The 19,142-nt window shown below is 47.6% G+C and overlaps 1 protein-coding gene across 1 annotated transcript in view; it reads right to left on the bottom strand.

Moving 5' to 3' along the window:
• The window catches only part of LOC120840721 (kelch-like protein 7), a 34,788-nt gene extending 17,669 nt beyond the window's left edge, over nt 1-17,119 (bottom strand). The window contains exon 1 of the mRNA XM_040211362.2: nt 17,024-17,119. Within this exon, the coding sequence (XP_040067296.2) occupies nt 17,024-17,119 (96 nt within the window). The remainder of the gene's footprint in view (nt 1-17,023) is intronic.
• Nucleotides 17,120-19,142: the final 2,023 nt, after the last annotated feature.

Genomic DNA, 19,142 nt, shown 5'->3' with positions numbered 1-19,142 from the left:
TAAAAAAAGAAGTGATCATTGCCTCCATCGGTCTCTTTACAGAGATTAAGTACTCGAGAGATATTTTGACGGTCCATCCTAGGGCCCAGTAGGACATTTTGTTTTTTCAGCTATCAGTCCTGCTGAAGTTTTCATTAACAGCATTTCACAAGGTTGACCTTAGGAAGCGACTTGTTACACGGACATTCCCTTCCAGCGTATTAAGAATAGGAGTTAAGGGACAAAGCTGTCCATTGGAGTCTGACGTCTGTGTTCCGTATAATTTGCGAAATAAAATAAATGACACAAATACATTGACCTTTAGCAGGCTTGGCGCAAGTCAAATGCCAGGCACCGCTTCATGGATTTGTGTAGACAGATCTTTATTTGTTTGAACAGACAGGCTTATTTTACTTTCAGCGGCGTCGAGAGTAAATTCGGCATCGACAACGTTTCACTCAAAGGATTTCCATGCAGACGGCTTCTTTTCGGCGTGACATATTGCGCGCCTCAGGCGCGTTTGTCAGGCACTCACAAGTTGTCTTTGACAAGTTTTTCACCCGGGGAGCCAATCCTGTGTGTCTAAATAAATTATTAAATTAGGTATCTTAGGAAAATTGAATTACTACAGACATGAGGCCGAGCTCAATGAATAGATTTCTTTTTAAATTCGAATGTTTATACAACAAAAATGATTCCCCGAAATAATAAAAAGCAACTGCTTTGGATTTGTTATGAAGGCAGAGCACGATGCTTTCAAGAAACACAAAGTGAGTACTTGCGCTGACTAATATTGCCTTCTTTAAGGTCATAAATGCGTGATCATTAATATAACTGGCGCTCCTTATTGTGGCACTAAGACTTAGCCACTGTCACTTAAGCAAATTTCCGCTGTCATAATTAATTGGCCTCTCAACCCTGGTCTGTCGTCAAAACATTTATATACTCAATTGTGCACCAGTGCTATCGCTGATAACACTCCTCCCTCTCCCCTCCCCCTCGTCCTCCTCCAACACCTCCTAGAGAAGAAGGCCGTAGCGCTCTTCTCGTGACGTCGCAAAGGAAGGCCATCGGGCGCGCGCGTCAAAGCGAAGGCAACGCGTGCGGATCGACCGTCGTAACGCGCTTTTAGTCACATACGCGTGTCTTATTAGCTAAAATGAAAGCTGCACATAGCAACGGTGCTAATAAACATTTTATTACACGGGCAAAACATTACACCGCTAAATAATCGGTACGAAATGGCACGAGCTAAGCGTTAAGACGTCTATAGAAAAATGTAATTGTTTTAAGTCGACAACATGAAGTCACGCAATTATTGTTGTAGGAATGCATATTTTATACAGAAATACTTCGACAAAATGGCGAGACACGCAGTGATTGGACACAGCAAAACATGTTAGTTAAAATCAGGTAGACGTAGTCAACGCGGACACGCCAGTGTAACTTTCGATCACGTAAGCGATGTTATTGTGTGCAGTCACTGAATTCTTGCATTATAAACCGTCCGCATGGCAAAATTAATGTAATTTTGATCAAATGACATTAGGGGGTCGACAAGTCAGCTTCACTCAAGGCCGCGAGCTGATTAAATCTCATATCACTGAATGAAAATATATTAACTTTTCCGTGTGGAAGAGGTACTAAACTTACTACTTAGTCAACTAATTTACTTCTCCCTATAAGCTCAAGCTGCCTTAGAACAAAATATAACTTATTTTTTATATAATAATACTGAACAAAAAGTAAGGGCGCAAACGAGCTGGTGTACATTGCACATGGTTGAAAAAACCCTGAGACTGCGGGTAAACGACACAACACAAAAGTCTCTACTTTTAGAGACTTTTTAGTGTTGTGTCGTTTACCCGCAGTCTCGGGGTTTTTTCAACCGTAATAATACTATTGCCTTAATACAGTGAAGATTCTAGTATAAACGTGGTAAAGGCAATAAAATAACATTAGTCTAAATAAACACATAACCACAAACAACGCACTTTCAATAATCACACAAACTTGCTTTTCATCTTCCAGTGAAAAATAGATTACCACGCATATTTACATATGTTGACGCAACTGCACACGGATAACGACAAAGAACAAAATTCCATCCTATCACGCGATTAAAAAAAACAAAACAACAGTTGCAGCACTTTACTTGCGTCCTACATGACCAAGAAAGCCCGTAAAAAAGTTGTTTCTCACCCGTCGGTCGTATCCATACGCCCAAAATATTCGTGACGAAAACATTTGAACCCGAACTCCAAGAAGTATATCTCTGTCGAGAGAGAGGTCTATGATTTATCGATAATCGACCAGAGTCATCGATGGCTAGTTGTCACACATGTCACTCAAACCGTAGCAGTACTTGTTTCACGAATCCACGTAAATGCCGTAGTATCAAGCTAACACAAAAAAACTACCCGAGACTGCGGTGATGACAGAAAAACGACGGGAAACAAGTCTCAAAAGTACCATACATGAGAGCAGCGGCGACGAAAGGCTTAACGTTGCCGACCCATTTCTTGCTCGTGTGCGCTCCCTGCGGTGATGACTGCATTTTTTTCGGTTTCTTTCCCTTCTGAAATCTCTCAGCGTCCCTTTTCAGACAGTCAGCAGCTCACACACAATGTAAATTTACCAGAATCGGAACCCGTGTGAGGGAAGAAAATGTCGCAACCGGCCGGTTCATTCGGAGAGTATAGGGCATAGGTCGGCATTTTAAGCTGTCCTCACTCAAACTCACGATCACTATTTTTTCCTCAATCAGGACTCACGCCAACTCACGATCACGATTTATTCAAAATAGGGTCATCACCCGGACTCACCCTCACGGTTCAACACAAAACCAAAACTCACTCGCCGTCATCATCGCGGTCGATCGTCACGCTCACATATCATCACGGTCATCACGCTCACAGGTCATCACAAATCATCAGACTCACAGGCCATCAGACTCACAGGTCATCACACTGACAGGTCCTCACGGTCCTCACACTCACAGGTCATCACGGTCCTCGCACTCACAGGTCCTCGTACTCACAGCTCTACACGGTCCTCACACTCACAGGGCCTCACGGTTCTCACACTCACACGGGCCCTCACACTCACAGGCCATCACGGTCCTCGCACTCACAGGTCCTCACACTCACAGCTCCTCACGGTCCTCACACTCACAAGGCCTCACGGTCCTCGCACTCGCACAGGTCCTCACGGTCCTCACACTCACAGGTCATCAAGGTCCTCGCACTCACAGGTCTTCACACTCACAGCTCCTCATGGTCCTCAGAGGTCCTCACGGTCCTCACACTCACACAGGTCCTCACACTCGCAGGTCATCACGCTTACAGGTTGCTTTCTTTGTTTTTCTTTTGTTCCTCGCAAGCCGTTGGTCTGTCTCCGCGTGAGTCGTGCGACGGGGAAACTACCCCAAAACAGTGAACTTCTGAACCGCCTATCCAATTTGAAAGAAATGTACTATGTTTATGTTTATGCTCCGCACATTTCTACCAAATCTCGTTCACCCTGATTAGTTACGAAAATAACTAAATGCAAGCTGACGAAATTGGGTGTGTTGAACTTTCGGCTGCTGACAAGGGCAGCGGAAAAACACAAACGCGCCTTCCGACAGGTTACACAGACAACGTCGCAGTGATTAGAGCATCGCCTCGCTGTGCATACCTCGCTCATTTGTACACAAATGAACGATTAATGCATATATCATCCCCGTTTCTTTTTTCGTGTGCCACCCACACGTAATTCTACGGAAGTTTATGCAGCATATATATAATAAACATATGCACTGACCAAATTTTTTTTCTCTCTTTTTTTTTGGGGGGGGGGGGCGGTATTGTTAGGTAGGGTGACGTCCGTCTGGTTTGAAATCTCATCATAATCCCTGTTGGATGTGTTGGGTGAGGGGTTCCGCAGTTCTGTGGTGTCCGTCAGTCGTATGCTGTTCTATGAGCAGAGACCGTTGGAGGCCGAGTTTTCCTTCTCACTCGAGCTACTTCTGCTTTTGTTGATCGACCGTGCTGGCCGCACTAGGCTGCGATTTAAGGAATCATCAGCCGACATTGTTTTTCAGTCATCTCGGCCTTTATAAAATACTGTCAGCATTTATTATCTTGATACGTGCAGCCGTCCTTGGATTGGTTTCGTTTGGATTGGTTTGGCATGGCTTTGCTTAATTTGGCTTAGAGTGGATCGGGGGTTTGGGGTCGTCTCCGTGTGTCTCTTTGTCGCGCTCTCGATCACGTAGGGTGCGCCACTTTTTATGTGGCAAGCCGCGCCATTCTTGGCGCGCAGTTCATCGAACAAGTTTCATTGACACTGCGATGTTTCATCGGCAGACCGTTTCTTCGACATTCGATGCTTGACAGAGTTTGCTACATTTCGTCGACACGTCTTTTTTTTTTTTTTTTTTTCTCGGACGTCTAGACGACATTTCTCTTTCTCTCTCTTTCATCGACGCTGCTTCTTGGCGTCTCGCGTTCTTCGCATGTTCGCAGCGCACTACGGTTGTGTCCGCTACGGGCAGGGCGCAGGAGGCGCAAGCGCAAATGCTCCTCACTCTTTGTACGCAGTGCGCTGTGCGCTAACGTTGCTGGAGTGGTGCGGGCGGCGTGGCGGTCTTTTGGATACGGTTGGCTGTACGGGCGCGTGATCGGCCTGTCTAGCGGCTATTTGTTTACGTAAGGAGCGTGCCCTATGAAGCTGAGGCTCGGCACTCGACAGCCAGACGGCCGGACGTAATTGTTGCTTTCTGTCGTGCTCTTGGCTGCGTGCACACTCGAAGCTCGCGAGATGCATAATCGTTCCAAACGTTTTCTAAAGGAGTGTTTCACGACGCGGTGGTAGCCTCGTATACCATACTTTTTTTTTTTTTTTTTGTAGATTTATGTATGGCTTATTTTGTGCCCAGCAATGCACGCGAAATACCAAAACTGATGTTTTGCATTTTCGTCTTGCAAGTTTTCCGAAAAAGGTAGTGACGTAGAGGTTAACCTGTCGGTTTCGGTAGTCTTTAAGAGTCGATGAACAAGGTATTTACATTGTTGTAGTGTGTAGAGTCGGAGCTGGCGGAGATCTATCGCCTATGTCGTCTTCTTTGCCATTGGGCAGCTGACCGATTCTACGTGCTGGAGCTATCGCTGGAAGCGTAATCCTATTTATATAGTGCTCGACAGTGCTCATCTGTTTGTACTGTAGTGAACATTTCAGGCCGACATATCAATAGGTTCTTGTTTTCAACCAGGAAAACGGAATATCTGTAAACACCTCCCGACAAAAAATGAAAACCAGAGCTCGCCGTTCGTTTTGACCAATAGTCCGATCTCACACACTCTCACGGCTACCACAATGAGAATTGTGGTAGCCGTGAAACGCGAACTTAATCGCCTCGCCGCTTCGCGGCGACGCGACAGACCTGTGCGACTCATATGAGTCCTGAAAGAGACACAACTACCAGCTAGATTGCGCGCGTCGCTGTTTCCCATGAGCTGATCTGCCCAACGCTCTCTCTCCACATTTCCTCTCCAGCTTTTCCCTCACATACGTTGACTGATTGGCACCCTTCCGCATATTTGCGGCCAACTATTTTTAACAAACCCCTCTCTCATCTTTCTTTCCCCCTTCCTGGAGGATAACAATCTGCATAGGCATTAAACCCTTTTTCCCGTTTTATACAACCCCCTCCCCCCTCACCAACCGTCTGGAGCGTGCGTGACGCGGCCATATATATAGTTGTACTTCACAGGAGGCAGTGGTAGTGCACGAGACGGCTCGTGATCGACACTCGCAAGCCTACAGCGGCGTTGACCCTCGTGCGGAAAGGCTACACTTCCCGCAATGCATTGCGCCGGAGGAGGCGTAGCGAAACTGGCGGTGGGTCGGTCTATTACCTCAAGCCCGGTTCACACATCTGCGTTCCGAGCGACAGAAACAACACGAACGACATCACACCGGGACGATTCTGTTCGCATAACAGAACGTGACAGAGATGGCAAAGAGCAGCTTTATCAAGCCATCATGTGTCATGGTGGTCCCGGTGACATGTCGTTCGTGTCGTTTCTGTCGTTCCTCTATATCTGAACGCAGGTGTGTGAAGCGGCCTGTACGAGCCTACTCTGATGGTACGCTTGAACGTCACGAAAAAATAGGTCTTCCCGCCTTTTCGAGGCGTCGCCACGGGTACGAATACTAGCGGGGTCTATTTAAGTGATTTCTTCGGCACACAAGCGTCAGTACAGGTTATGAGTTATGACTAGGGATGCCGCGAACTTCTTTCGAACCGAAGGTTCGATGATCGATTCAAGCGGTTCGAAATATTTTAAACTTTTGAACTTTACATATCGAGAAATTCGACGGAAATCGAATTTTCGAACTTGTTAAACTAAGAAGTTCGACGCTTTTAGAAATTTCAAACTTTACACATTCAGAAACGCAATGTTTTTCGAACCTTCGAAGTTTTTACGTTAAAAAGTTCAATCCTTCTCGAACTTATTACGCTGTGAAATTGGATGCTTGTCAAACTTTCGAACTTGATAGACTAAAAAATCGATGATTTTCGAACTTTCGAATTTCTTCCACTAAAAAGGTTGAAGCTTTTCGAACTTTTGAACTCTTTACGCTAAGAAATTCGATCATTTTCGAACTTTCGAACTTGACGGTGACAGCGCAGGGAAAACCAATCTCAAACCAGACACTCAGGAAGACAAGCATACGCGATTGTCTTCCTGAGTGTCTGGTGTGAGGTTGGTTTTCCCTGCGCTGTCACCGTCAAGTATGGTTCACCAACTCGCCCAAGCACCCATCCTATCAAAGAACTTTCGAATTTATTTATCTAAAGAATTCGAAAATTTTCGAACTTTCGATTCCTGAAAAGTCAAAAGTTCGAAGAACTTCGAACTTTTAGGGCAAAAGTTTCAAGTTCGTCGAACATCGAAAGACGGGCAGGCGGTTTCATTTGGATTCAAGCCGTACGATGTACATTCGTAATTTCTCTTCTCAAATTTCGACATACGGTGCCGCAGCCGCATTCCTTGCGAAAGACAATGCCGTTTATTTCAATTATCTGGCATGCTTGGTTTTAAAGAAATAAATTCCCGAAGGAGCAAGCAAGGACGACGGGTTTTTGACAGTTGTCGTTCGTTCCATATTTGAAGCACGTTATAGCCGAAGATATTTATGGTAGAGATGTTATACTTTTTAAGAATGATCTATGTATAGCCTAGGTAAGTGTCGTCTTTAGGTAAGAATATTGCTGTTCAAGATGTGTTTCGAAGAAATATCCAAACATGTACCTACGGGCGATTATGCCCTAAACTCGGTAATTGTTTTCGTCTCGCATTTAAATTAACATCACAGACAGTACATATTATTGCCATCTGCAGAATACAAAATGATGTATTTATTGTTTTTTCACGTTGAGGAATAAATGAACTCATGGGGGAAGGTTTGTAATACTGTTCAAGTTCAGCACGTCATTAAAAAAAAATCTTTTTTTTTTTTTGTCGTTTTACGTTTTTCGAACGTGTTTCTTTTAGCCTGTACACATTTTGGTAGGAGAAACTTGTTTCGTAGTTCTGGGCCTCTGAATCTGCAAGAATACAACACTTCCGGCGGAGTCTTGATAGTTTCTTTTTTCTCGCCAGCTTTTTATTCCCGCATTTATTGTTATGTTTCATTTTTTTAATATTATTATTATTGGCATAGTTATATAGGTTGCAAAGATATAGCTTTGAACTTCCGAACCACTGAGCATGTGACGAGTAGTGACGAGTTTCTAACAACGACCATCTACGCGATCTTTTATGCTGTGTAGGACGACAGTAGCTATACATATGAATAAATAATTTCAGATTAAAATAAGCTCGACCACACCGTCTTTCCCCGTATTGTTTTCTTTAACAATCCAAAATCCCCCCCTCTTTTCTTTTTTTTTTTTTTTGTCCCCAGTTTTTACTTTTCTGACGTCACTGGTATGGTAGAACGCTCCTCAACCTCGAGTTGTGTCGGCTTCTGTGCGTTTTGCTCGGCGTTTGTTCCGTCCCGGAAAATAAGCATCTAGAGCAATTACAAACTGAAAAATTGCCAAGGTGCAGGCGAGCTGGTGTATGTTGATCGTGATGCAAAATCCTGAGACTGTATATGAAATTCGAAAGAAAAAGTGTAAGAAGACAGAAAAAAGGGGACAGGACAACGTCTCAAACTCGACGTTGTCCTGAGCTAGCTGAGTTTGAGACGTTCTCCTCTCGTTTTTCTTTCTTCGTACAATTTTTCTTTCAAAGTTCAGTCCATCGTGGTTTTGCATCATGTAAAAACTAATATTACTATATGCCAGCGTCACTCGGGCGGCGTTCGATCGGATTACTATCAGCGTGCAAGGGGGTAGGGAGGCAGTTTGCCAGATCGCTTCAAGCTTTTCCGAGCCTCAATCTTTTGCCTTCCCCTGGCCGTTTCATACTGGATGAGTATCGACTGTATCGTTAAGCATTGCGTTCATGTGATCACTACTGCGTGATGCACGTTAATTACCCCCCCCCCCCCCCCGGGCTGGCGGTCACAATCACTGTTCTATGGTCACACGTCGCTCTGCACTGGCAAATATTCCAGTACATCCGGGACACTTGACGTCTCATTTAATTGCCTGACCAACTTCGCACAGTCTAAATATCACACCCGAACTTTTCTAAACCTGATTTCATAAAAACCACTGAGGCGTGAAAACAATATTTGAAACTGAAACTGTGGAGGAACATGAAAACCCGACTTCGAACTTTGCGCACTTGGACTTTAAAGAAATTCGAAACCTTCTAAGTTCTTTTCGAGTTTAGCCTTGAAAGAAAATTGAAACCTTCGAACTTTAGAACTTTGTACAGAAATAAATTTGAAATCTTCAAATTTCTCGAACTTTATGTCTATAAAAATTTGAAACGTTCGATTTTTCGAAATTCAGATCCAAAGAAATTCGAAATCTTCAAATTTTCGAAATTCAGATTCAAAGAAGGTCGAAATGTTCGCAGTTTTTTAACTTTAGATCCTAAGAAGTTTTAAATTTTCGAATCTCTCGAATTTCAAGTTAGGAAAGTTGGAAACCTTCGAATTTCTCAAATAACAAGTAAAGAAATATTCAAAACAATCGAATCCGAATTTTAAGAAACCGTAAAAGCTTCGAATTTTTTGATTGCGAAGCTCCACGGTGTTTGAAAGTTGCGAACTTTTCGAATTCGAACCTCGGTACTGTTGAAAATATCGAAATAATTCGATTTCGAACCTCAATTCGGTTCGAAAATATCAAAACCTTTCGAATTCGAACCTAGGGTGGTTCGCGGCATCCTTAGTTATGACTTTGTTAAGATTGCCTGAAGCCTATTCCAATTGCAAAATAAAATATCGAAGGTGCACGTGTCTTCATGGTCCTTTTAAGTGTGCGTGCTTGCACGACATGAAGTGTCACATCTTTGCGACCACAACAGCTTACGCGGGCACAATCAAAATTGAACTGGTCGGTGTTCTTAAACACAATATTTAACATTATTTTCCGCATTTAGTTCCCGGAAATTAGCAGCACATTCGGGAAGTTGAAGTTGAGTGGCATTCTTTTTTTCATAACTGGCAGAAATTATGACAAACGGTTTTGCTATTCATTTGGTTGCACATTCACAAGAAATATTATAATTTATGTTACATAATTGACCAACCTGCGTCGTTTCTGTAGCCATCGGTTCAAGACAGGTTTTCTGTCGCTCGGTTGACAAGTATTCATTCAACGCAGTAGCGTTCTTCAAGTCTTCAACGACCCGCTGATCAATCTTGCCCTGTGCTACACCATTGTAAAATTTCATTACGGGCTTGAATCATTGCGATATGTGTCAGAGGCCTTCAAGCGATGAGAAGTGTTTCATAATTTAATCAATTTAATTGTAAAAAGTTGATTCTCAAATATATATTTTTTGTTTTACAAGAAGTTCTTACTATCCTCTGAGTACCCATACATTCAACCATAATAACGTAAAAACGCAGCATGAGTAAACAACGGGCAAGGGGAGCACAGCGTCATGCACGAAGCCCGAGAAGCCCGGGCAATTGGTGCCTTGCAGTCGCGCCCAGCCGGAGCGCCGGCAACCCGGCCGTGGCCGTGGGGCAGGCGCCGCGACGTTGCGGCGCCGCGCGCCGCCGTCCTCTACTTCTCAGTGTAAGCACGGCACACGGCGAATTCTACGCATCCCGTGGAGCCAGTAAATTCATTGAAGTGAGACAGGTGGGCGACCCGGGTCGCACGGGGACTGCGGGCGGGCGCGTTTAGGAACCGCGTGTGAACGTGGCATTTCGGATCGGCGTCAGCCTTTTTGGAACCGTTTTTCGTAAAAGTAAGCCTCAACTTCACGTCTCCATGACCTCACCGGGTTCCTGTGACATTTCGCCTACTCGTAGAGTTTCCCCAAAAAATAAACGTCGTTATTGCTGCGTGAAAGACTGCCACAGTCGCGAAGGTGACTCAAGCGTCAAACTTTACCGCTTCCCTTCAAGATTTTGGGAAGCGACACGGCGACAGTAGTGGATTACTGCAGTGCGACGCATCAAGTAAGTGAATTTTACATTAATTGTTGAATTGAACGAAAATACATGTGCAGGTTTGGAAAGTGGTCTGGCAAACTCGTTTTGCAGACTACTCGGCAAAATAACATATTGAACAAGTTGTTTTACGAGTCTCTGAGACTGCCACATAGAGAAATACGGTGGGAAAAATCGGGCCGATTGTTCGCTATGTCATCGAGGATCAGGCGATCAGGTCTTCAGGCGAGACGCCCGTTGCCCCGTTCCGGTACTCGTAGTTCTAAGCGTGCATTTGGTTGCGACCGCGCGAGCCGTTCGGCACGTGCGGTCGCAACCAAAACCTTCCAAACCTGCAAGTTTTCAAATAGTGGATTTTCGTAGAAAAATGTTTTGTTTGTTTCGGCTACAAAATTTAATCCTGAGTCTGGTAAAAAATGTGATGGCGTGCAAAAAATAGGACGCAAAAGGTTTTCTTTTGAAAAAGCTCATGCGAAGCGTAAATATCCTTCTCACGTGCACTTTGTTGCCTGTCGCCTTTTTACACCAGGCTTGTGTACCGTTCTCTAGCATGCAGAGTTCGGTTCTAATTATCCACACTTTATTCTAGTGTCATGGGGGCGTCGGGAGAAGAAGAGGACGGCCGAGCGAGGCGCGAGCTGGGGCCAGCCGGCGAGGCAAGAGGAAGAGCGTGCTGCACGAGGCTGGGGCCGAGCAGGAACGATAGGGCCGTTCTGGCTGGTCCGGGCCACGTCGATAGGCCTCCTGCGCTGAAGCTTTGAACAAACCGTAGCGCCCTCATTTTGGGTAGTACAAGCTCACCTGATTAAGCATAGCACTACTCATGGCACATTTGTCGAGCTTTTTCAGTTCTATGTGGTGCTAAAGAACGAAAAAACACCTTTGGACGACAGAAATCGGCCAAACTCAACGTTGCAAGAGAATCGAAAGTGCCTAATTCATGACACCACCGCTAGGGCACGCGTCTCTTATCTCTGGGTGGTGACGTCACAACACCTGTGTCACGACGCTTTAATTTTTTTTTCTTTTTGATGTCTACTTTGGAACGCGTGAAACGGCCTCTCTTGGCTCACGCTCTCAGCGTCTTAGCTTTGACGGCGTTCGAATTTTTGTTCTGTGTTTGTATTTTCATCGTGATCTCGCGCTCCGCACCAGAGCAGGCACGCTTCTGCATGCGTGCCAGTTTGAGACGCTAAAATTTGTACTACCCAAAACAAGTCCTAACAAGTCCCATTCTCAGCACCCTCTGGGCAGCGCAGGAGGCCCATCCCCGGAGCATTCCACCAGCGAGGTTCGGATCAGGACTGGCGGAAATGGCGAGCCCTTCGTCCTATAGGTCATGACGGTCCAGGAGTGGTTCTGCAGCGAGACTCTGACTGTGATAGCCCGGGACAGCTAGCTAACGCAGCGCTGGCGTGGGAAGGACGATCCGCAGGCCTGGACACGGACTCCGACTGCGAGCTATGAACGACGGGCAACAACTATGGTCGGCGGGTCCGACTGCCGGCTCTCGAAGACGGGCAACCGGGAAGTGCAGTAAACCCATTCGCTGCCTTCTCGCTGCCTTCTCAGACCGATCGGGCGGCGATTATTATGGAGCGACCCCACAAGTGATGAAGACAACTCAAACTGGTGTTCAAATGACAACTCTAGAATATGCTTCAAACATAAAATAAACAGGGACATGGCGCGCACGTGCACACAGGAACTGCTGAAATTAGGGTCGCCGCCGCTCGCCACGGCCTGACGGGCAGACTGGCCGCCCTTATTAACAGAGGCACCTCCGCTTGTGGAGCTGAATGCAGCACTCTCGTGGCTCCGCCTGGCCATTGCTGGCTGGATATCATGCGCTTGTACTATCTTGCCCCGAACGACACATAAAAGCACGATATCGCACAATGTAAAACATCTCACTCGAAGCTTTGATCTATCATGACACCGCCTTCGTTGCACTTTTTGAGTGTTAACTCATATGCGAAAAGTATGGTGAGGTGTGCGGAAAGATAAAATTGTTTGCTCGATTGGGTGATGATGAGGATCATGCGAGTCACTTAATTTTGTCGCAGCCGTGCGAACGGTAAAATTGTTTGTTCGATTGGGTGATGATGAGGATCATGCGAGTCACTTAATTTTGTCGCAGCCGTGCGAACAGTATAGTTGACGCAATAATAAAATTCTATGCGCACCGGCACCAACTTGTCAACATGAGCCAAAATCCACACGAGCCTTTCTATGCCACAGAGAGAGTAGCGCTAACCGTTTGGAGCGCTTCCCCAACTCCGACGTTGCCGCACCGCCACGAGGCGCCGTCAGTCCGTTGGCGTCTCGCCGTCTGCCGAGAAGCGGAGAGCGAACGCCGAGGAGAGACGAAAGCGACCCCCCCCCCCTCCCCCATACTCCCTCTGCCCTCCACAGCTGGTTGAGACATTGCAGAGGGCGCTGGCAAGGAGGAGCCTGCAAAAACAAGCACCCCCCTCCTTTCCTCCACCCTCCACAGGACCCAGCGCGCTTACATGGCGGAGGAGCAGGCGAGCGACACCCAAACCAACCCTGAGCCCCACACAGTAGTTCGAAGCGGGAGTCTCCTCGCACACTGAGATGACCCGGCAGCTCTCGCGTCATCAGGCAGACTAATGCAACCACCGGACTCATATCTGCCCTAACCGCTCATTCACACTGGAAGCGGATATCCGTTCGCAAAACGGTTGCGAACGCGGTTGTATAAAGATCCAGTACAACTGCACGCGCACTCGATGGCATCAAGTGCGGGTGAAATTGTACTGGATCTTTATACTACAACCGCGTTCGCAACCGCTTTGCGAACGCGGATCCGCTTCCAGTGTGAATGAGCGGTAAGACTCACGTCTTGATCCAGGCTCATGCTCATGAGCCTTGAAACTCACAATCACACTCAAGAGATCGCAAAACTCCCGCTCATGAGTACTTCACTTAGAACTCAACCTCACACTCACAATCATGATTCCTCAGAACTCACGCTCATCAGTTTTCAGAACTCACAATCAAACTCATGAGTTCTCTGGACTCAAACTCACGTTCAATGGTTTTCTGAACTCACGATCACTCACGATCAAACTGACGCTCATGTGTTCGCAGGACTCGCACTCACACTCACACTCATGAGTTCTCAGTACTCACTATCACACTCACAATCAGACTCACGCTCATGAGCTCTCAGGACTCACACTCTCATTCACACTCATGAGTTCACATAACTTACGATCACACTCCCACTCACAGAGAGAGAGAGAATGCACTTTAATATTGAGCACAAATTAAGTGTTCAAAACATCCATGGCTTGTAACACCAAGGCCATTTGGTCATCCGGTTCGTCTGACGCCAGCCAAGCACTCCAGGAAAGGGGAGGGGGGTTAGGGAGGAACGGTGTGGATAGTGCAATAGGGCACTGTATGAGACAATGTTCCATGTTGGCGTATGGGGAGGGGCAGTTAGGGCATGAAGGATGAGAACGACGTCGAAGAAGAAAAAGCCTAGCGGGAGTAAGAACGGTGTTCGTTTGGATTTTTCGGAGGACGTGAGTTTGTGCCACATTGAGGTTCGGGTGGGGTCGAGGTAGTCGTTGTTGAGAGTTACGGAGCTGCTTGTAATAGAAATTGATTGAGCGTTTGTAGATTAAGGCATCGTCACTGGTCGGGGGGCTAGGCCACGGGATCACAGGCGCTCGGATTTGCATTTCGCGAGCGAGTTGATGAACCAACTCATTACCTGTGATCCCGCTGTGACCAGGGACCCACCGAACGGTGACAGAGGATGGGTTTAGTGCGCGCAGAGCTTCATCGAGGACCGATCTGAGATCTGGTGGGATTTTGCGTTGCTGCAGAGCGCGTATGGCTTCCTGGGAGTCTGTATAGATTGTATAAGCTGATGTAAGAGGTAGTTGGGAGAAGGTTTGGATAGCATGTATAATGGGAACTATTTCTAGTGTGATGATATTTGGAGGGTTGCTATATGGACCGCAGGTGTGAACTGTGGCGGTTGGGGATTGTGGTGTATAGATTGCATATGCCCCAGCTCCTGTATCTCCTGTGTTGGAGATGGATGCATCAGAATATGCTATGGTGTGTGTCTGAAAGGGGGGATTGTGATGGACAGCTTGCGCCCTCCTGCGACCGTCGTTGAGGCCCGGGGACATGCGGCGAGGCACAGGGGCGAAGCGCAGATTTAACGGTAGGGCTGGGTAGGGCTGGAGTAGCGTACACGCTACTCCGCAATCTCCCAGAGGAAGACAAAGAGCAGCTCCTGGCTCATATAAATACACACTGGTCGGAGTGTACCTTACCACAAGAGTGGAAATCCTCTATCATCACCATGATACCGAAACAAGGAAAACCCCCCTCTCTCACCAACCTTCGTCCCATTTCGCTTACCTCCTGTGTGGGCAAGACGATGGAAAGGATGGTGCTGGACCGTTTACGGGACCATCTGGAAACCATCTCGTTCTTCCCCCACACACAAATTGGCTTCCGTTCTCACGTATCCACACAAGACCTCTTTCTCCTTCTTCAACACACTTTTCTTTCCCCACCATCTGCTCAAGTCCACGCCCTTGTCACTGTAGACGTTCGTAAAGCATTCGATTGCATTGGCCACGATCACATACTCGCCTCAGTCCGAGTAACAGGCTGCGGACACAGGCTTTACACTTACATCCTGAACTTCCTTAAAGACCGCACAGCCAGTTTTCGTATTGAGGCTGAGACGTCCCCGCCGATCTCGCTCACACGCGGCACCCCACAAGGGGCGGTGCTGTCTCCTACTCTATTTAATCTCGGCATGGCCCAGCTGTCCTATCGCCTCCAACAAGTCCCCCAACTCTCACACATCTTCTACGCGGACGACCTCACCCTCTGGTGCACTCACGGGTCACCAGGGGAAGTGGAATCGACTCTGCAGCAGGGACTGGACATTATAGCTGAATATCTTGAACAAGCAGGCCTTGAACCTGCCCCAGAAAAATCGGAACTGCTTCTTCTATCACATACTCAAGATCAGCGATCTGTTAACCAGCACATATCTTTACACATCGGTCAGCACCCCATCCCGAAAGTCTCTACATGTAAAATTCTGGGCATGCATTTACGGGAAAGATCACATCAAGCCAACGTCGTTTCAGTCGTAAACACATGCCACTCGGTTACCTCCCTGGTACGCAGAGTGGTCAAAAAGCACGCGGGTGTCCACGAGAAGCAGGCGAGTCACCTGGTTCATGCGTTAGCCCTTAGTAAAATTCTCTATTTTATACCATATGTCACACTGACACAACAACAAATCAACAAACTCTCAGCAGCATTAAACACATTATACAAGGCCTCTTTAAACCTTCCCATCTCCACCTCCAACCAAAAACTATACGAAACAGGCCTCTTTCTCCCCCTCACCTCTCTTTTGCACCTGCATCGAGATCGGCAGATAGCCCGCCTCTCAGGAACACCGCAGGGTAGATGGATCCTGGAGAAGGCAGGACTCTCCCCCATAGACCTTCCCTTACATATACCTCACACTCACACTCATGAATTCACATAACTCACGATCCCACTCACACTCACGCTCACAATTTTTCGAGACTCGCGGCCTCACTCACGATCACCTCAACTCTGACGGTGAGCGTGAGTGATCGTGAGTGATCGCACTCATGAGTGAGAATGCCGAGGTATGGTATAGGGTGCTGCGGGACTGCACTGTATTCCCGCGGTTACGGGAATGCTCATAAATACAAATTTGGTACTTTCAACCTTGTATATTACAACGCTGTATATTACGTTTATATTATAGATACAATAAATTGTACAAGACTGCGCTTTTAAAACGTATATTAATGTCGGATAAACGCGCACAAACACCACCGCGCCGCTTGACAAGAAACATTTTTTTTTCACGTCGATAGCATTTTTTCTCACGTAGTCGCGCCATGGCCTTCCTTCCTCCGACATTGTGACGTAACCACTCGGCCTTCTTCTCTAGGAGGTGTTGCCTCCTCCCGCTCCTCCTCCTCCCCGCGTGTTGCATCATGGGACATATCCCATAATGCACCGCGCGGTTACGCTGACGGCGACGCCGACGCCACTCAAGCCGGAAACAGGCGCCTAAGAGCTGCGCTCTAAAACAAAACAAAACACGAATATAACGTTTTCGCCAAGGTGCGGAGGGGAGAGAGGAGCGACGATTTGAGGCCGCTTTATGGCGGCCGCGTCATGTGATTCTAAGATGGCAGCGCCCATGCGGCGGAGGGTGAAAAGGTTTATAGCATCGAGAGCGTGTGGCTAATTCCGAACATCTCATTATCGCTTCGCGCCAACGGGACTGTGGCATTAGAACGTAAGAACTTTCAATAGATGAAGCATGAACATAACATGGCACGCCCTGGGCTTCTTAATGTGTTCGGCGACTCTACAATGACAAGGAGCAGCGGTCGTCGAGCAGCAGGCTCACCTTTTGGGTGCGAGGATTGACCCCGAGGATGCGCTGGAAGTACTGCGAGTGCATCGAGAGCACGGCCCGGTGGCACGGGAACTTGGCAGTGCCCATCACCACCAGCACGTCCGGGTTCTCGTTGCGCCGGCACTGCAGACTGACCAAAGATGGGCACTCGAATGAGAAAGAAACAAAAATATGTGCGGGAGTCCTCTCTGACGCTGAGCACGACGTGAGACGTCGCGGAACGTCGTGCTCCGTGTCACATCGCAGACTGTTTTTCGTTCGATCTAAACGTATTTTTATACTGTTCGCTCGCCGAGGTCTCTCTGTAGATTGCAGCGGTTGGCTCTCCCAAAGTGCCTTGCAGGAAATAACCTTTTAGAATGTATGCGTAGAGCAAGTCGTCTGCTTCTTGCTCAGAAGTTGCGGCGACGTCAGAACGATTGGTTATGATTGGCTTTGAGTGAAAGAATAGTGGCTAGACCTCAATGCTAAATGCCTCGTGGTCTACCCACTATTTTGTTTTCAATCAGCCAATAAGAGCTCAGCATTATGACATCATCGCAACCCCTATGCAAGAAGCAGACGAACTTGCGGTCCGCATACCCTTCGATAAGAGCCCGGCAGCGTGACGACACTGTACCCTCTGTGCAGCCTTGCCTCTGTGCAAGCAGCAGGCCAACTTTTTCGCCGTCGACTACGCTATATTAACACACTGGTCGAATAGAACTCACGAACAAAAATTCGCGCTTCGCGTTTCTTACAAGTACCAACAACCATTGTTGTGCGAACGCGCAAGACACGTGTCACGAGCGGATGCTGCACCGCCATTTGATCCCAAGGGTCGCCCATTTTGGTGCTGCGCCACAGTCCGCTTCCAAGGGCCACACGAGTCGAGCGTCGAGTGCATTACCGAATTTGACTTTGGTTCTTAGGCTACCTGGTATGGAATCTCTCGGTCACGCAGAGGGGAAGTCTTTCCTACGGACAAACCGAAGAACCCGAGGCGCCCTGCCGACGTTAGGAGTCGAGTAATCAGATCGCTCGGAGAACCGTATCAATATAGGTAGGATCAGACGAATTATTGTCGAGAAAGTCGCTGGATGCAACTACCTAATCTTCTTATTAAACACTACGCAACCGTCGGAAAGATGGGCGATTGGAAACGTCATCTATACGCGAGTATTCTGCATAATATGTTCCTTTTTATTTTGTTTCGATTTTTTTTTAAACTTTTGCTCGCATCACAATCAAAATTGGGGTCTGGTGACAAATGTTGCTAGGGCGGAAACCGACGAAGATTTCTTACCAGTAAGTACTTTATCCAAGGTCCGCGATATTACGCTACTCGTCAAATGAAGACAAACACGTCAAGGGCTTCACATTTCAAGGCGCGTTCCAGGCACCCTAGTTTCGCGCCGGAACGTTTGCGGACGAGCACGCACCCTGCGCCCGTAGGCGTGAGGGATCTGACCACCTTCCGGTACGCATCAGACTGGTCCAGGGGAAGCGACCCGATGGAGCTGGACTCCGTCAGGGAAGACAGCAGCAGGCTGCTCTCGCTGTCGGCCGCACACCGGGACGGTTCTGCGAGGCGACGCGGACGCCGCCAGAGCCATTAGTGCGTGCATGTGATGTAGACAGAGGAAAAGAAGTCGAAACGGTTCGTCCCGCCCCTCACTCTTCGTGCCCCGCTCTAAGTCCCTTCCCCCTGGTGCCGCTAGGCAAGGGAGGGATCGCAACCATTCTAATTCACGATTGCAATGACACTCCATAGGATATTGGCGTCGTCGCAAAACGTGCCACCGGTCCAGAAGTAACGGGTGGCGGCGAGAACTGCGGCGACATCACCAGCGACGGACGCTTACCAGCCCCATCTAAAAAACTGCACCTTCGCCCCTCTCCCAAACGCCATCACTATTGGATTCACGCAGCGCCGCCGAGCTATACTCTGTCCTAGCTCCTCCTTCAGCACGAGCTCGCTGGCTTCCGCAGTGCTTTGGTTGCGCGTTCCTGCGCGTTCGCACTCATGTTAGCAAGGGCAGCTTGAACCTCACGCTGAAGGCGGAGCTTCTAGTCTCAGCTTAATGGTGAACGGAGTACTGCGTCAGCATCGTAGCCAGCGCGTCGTGCA

Source organism: Ixodes scapularis, unplaced genomic scaffold (assembly GCF_016920785.2).
Source record: "Ixodes scapularis isolate PalLabHiFi unplaced genomic scaffold, ASM1692078v2 PGA_scaffold13__105_contigs__length_92229423, whole genome shotgun sequence".
Lineage (NCBI taxonomy): Eukaryota > Metazoa > Arthropoda > Arachnida > Ixodida > Ixodidae > Ixodes > Ixodes scapularis.
Note: the sequence above shows the minus strand (reverse complement) of the source record. Positions and strands in the feature narration are given on the sequence as shown.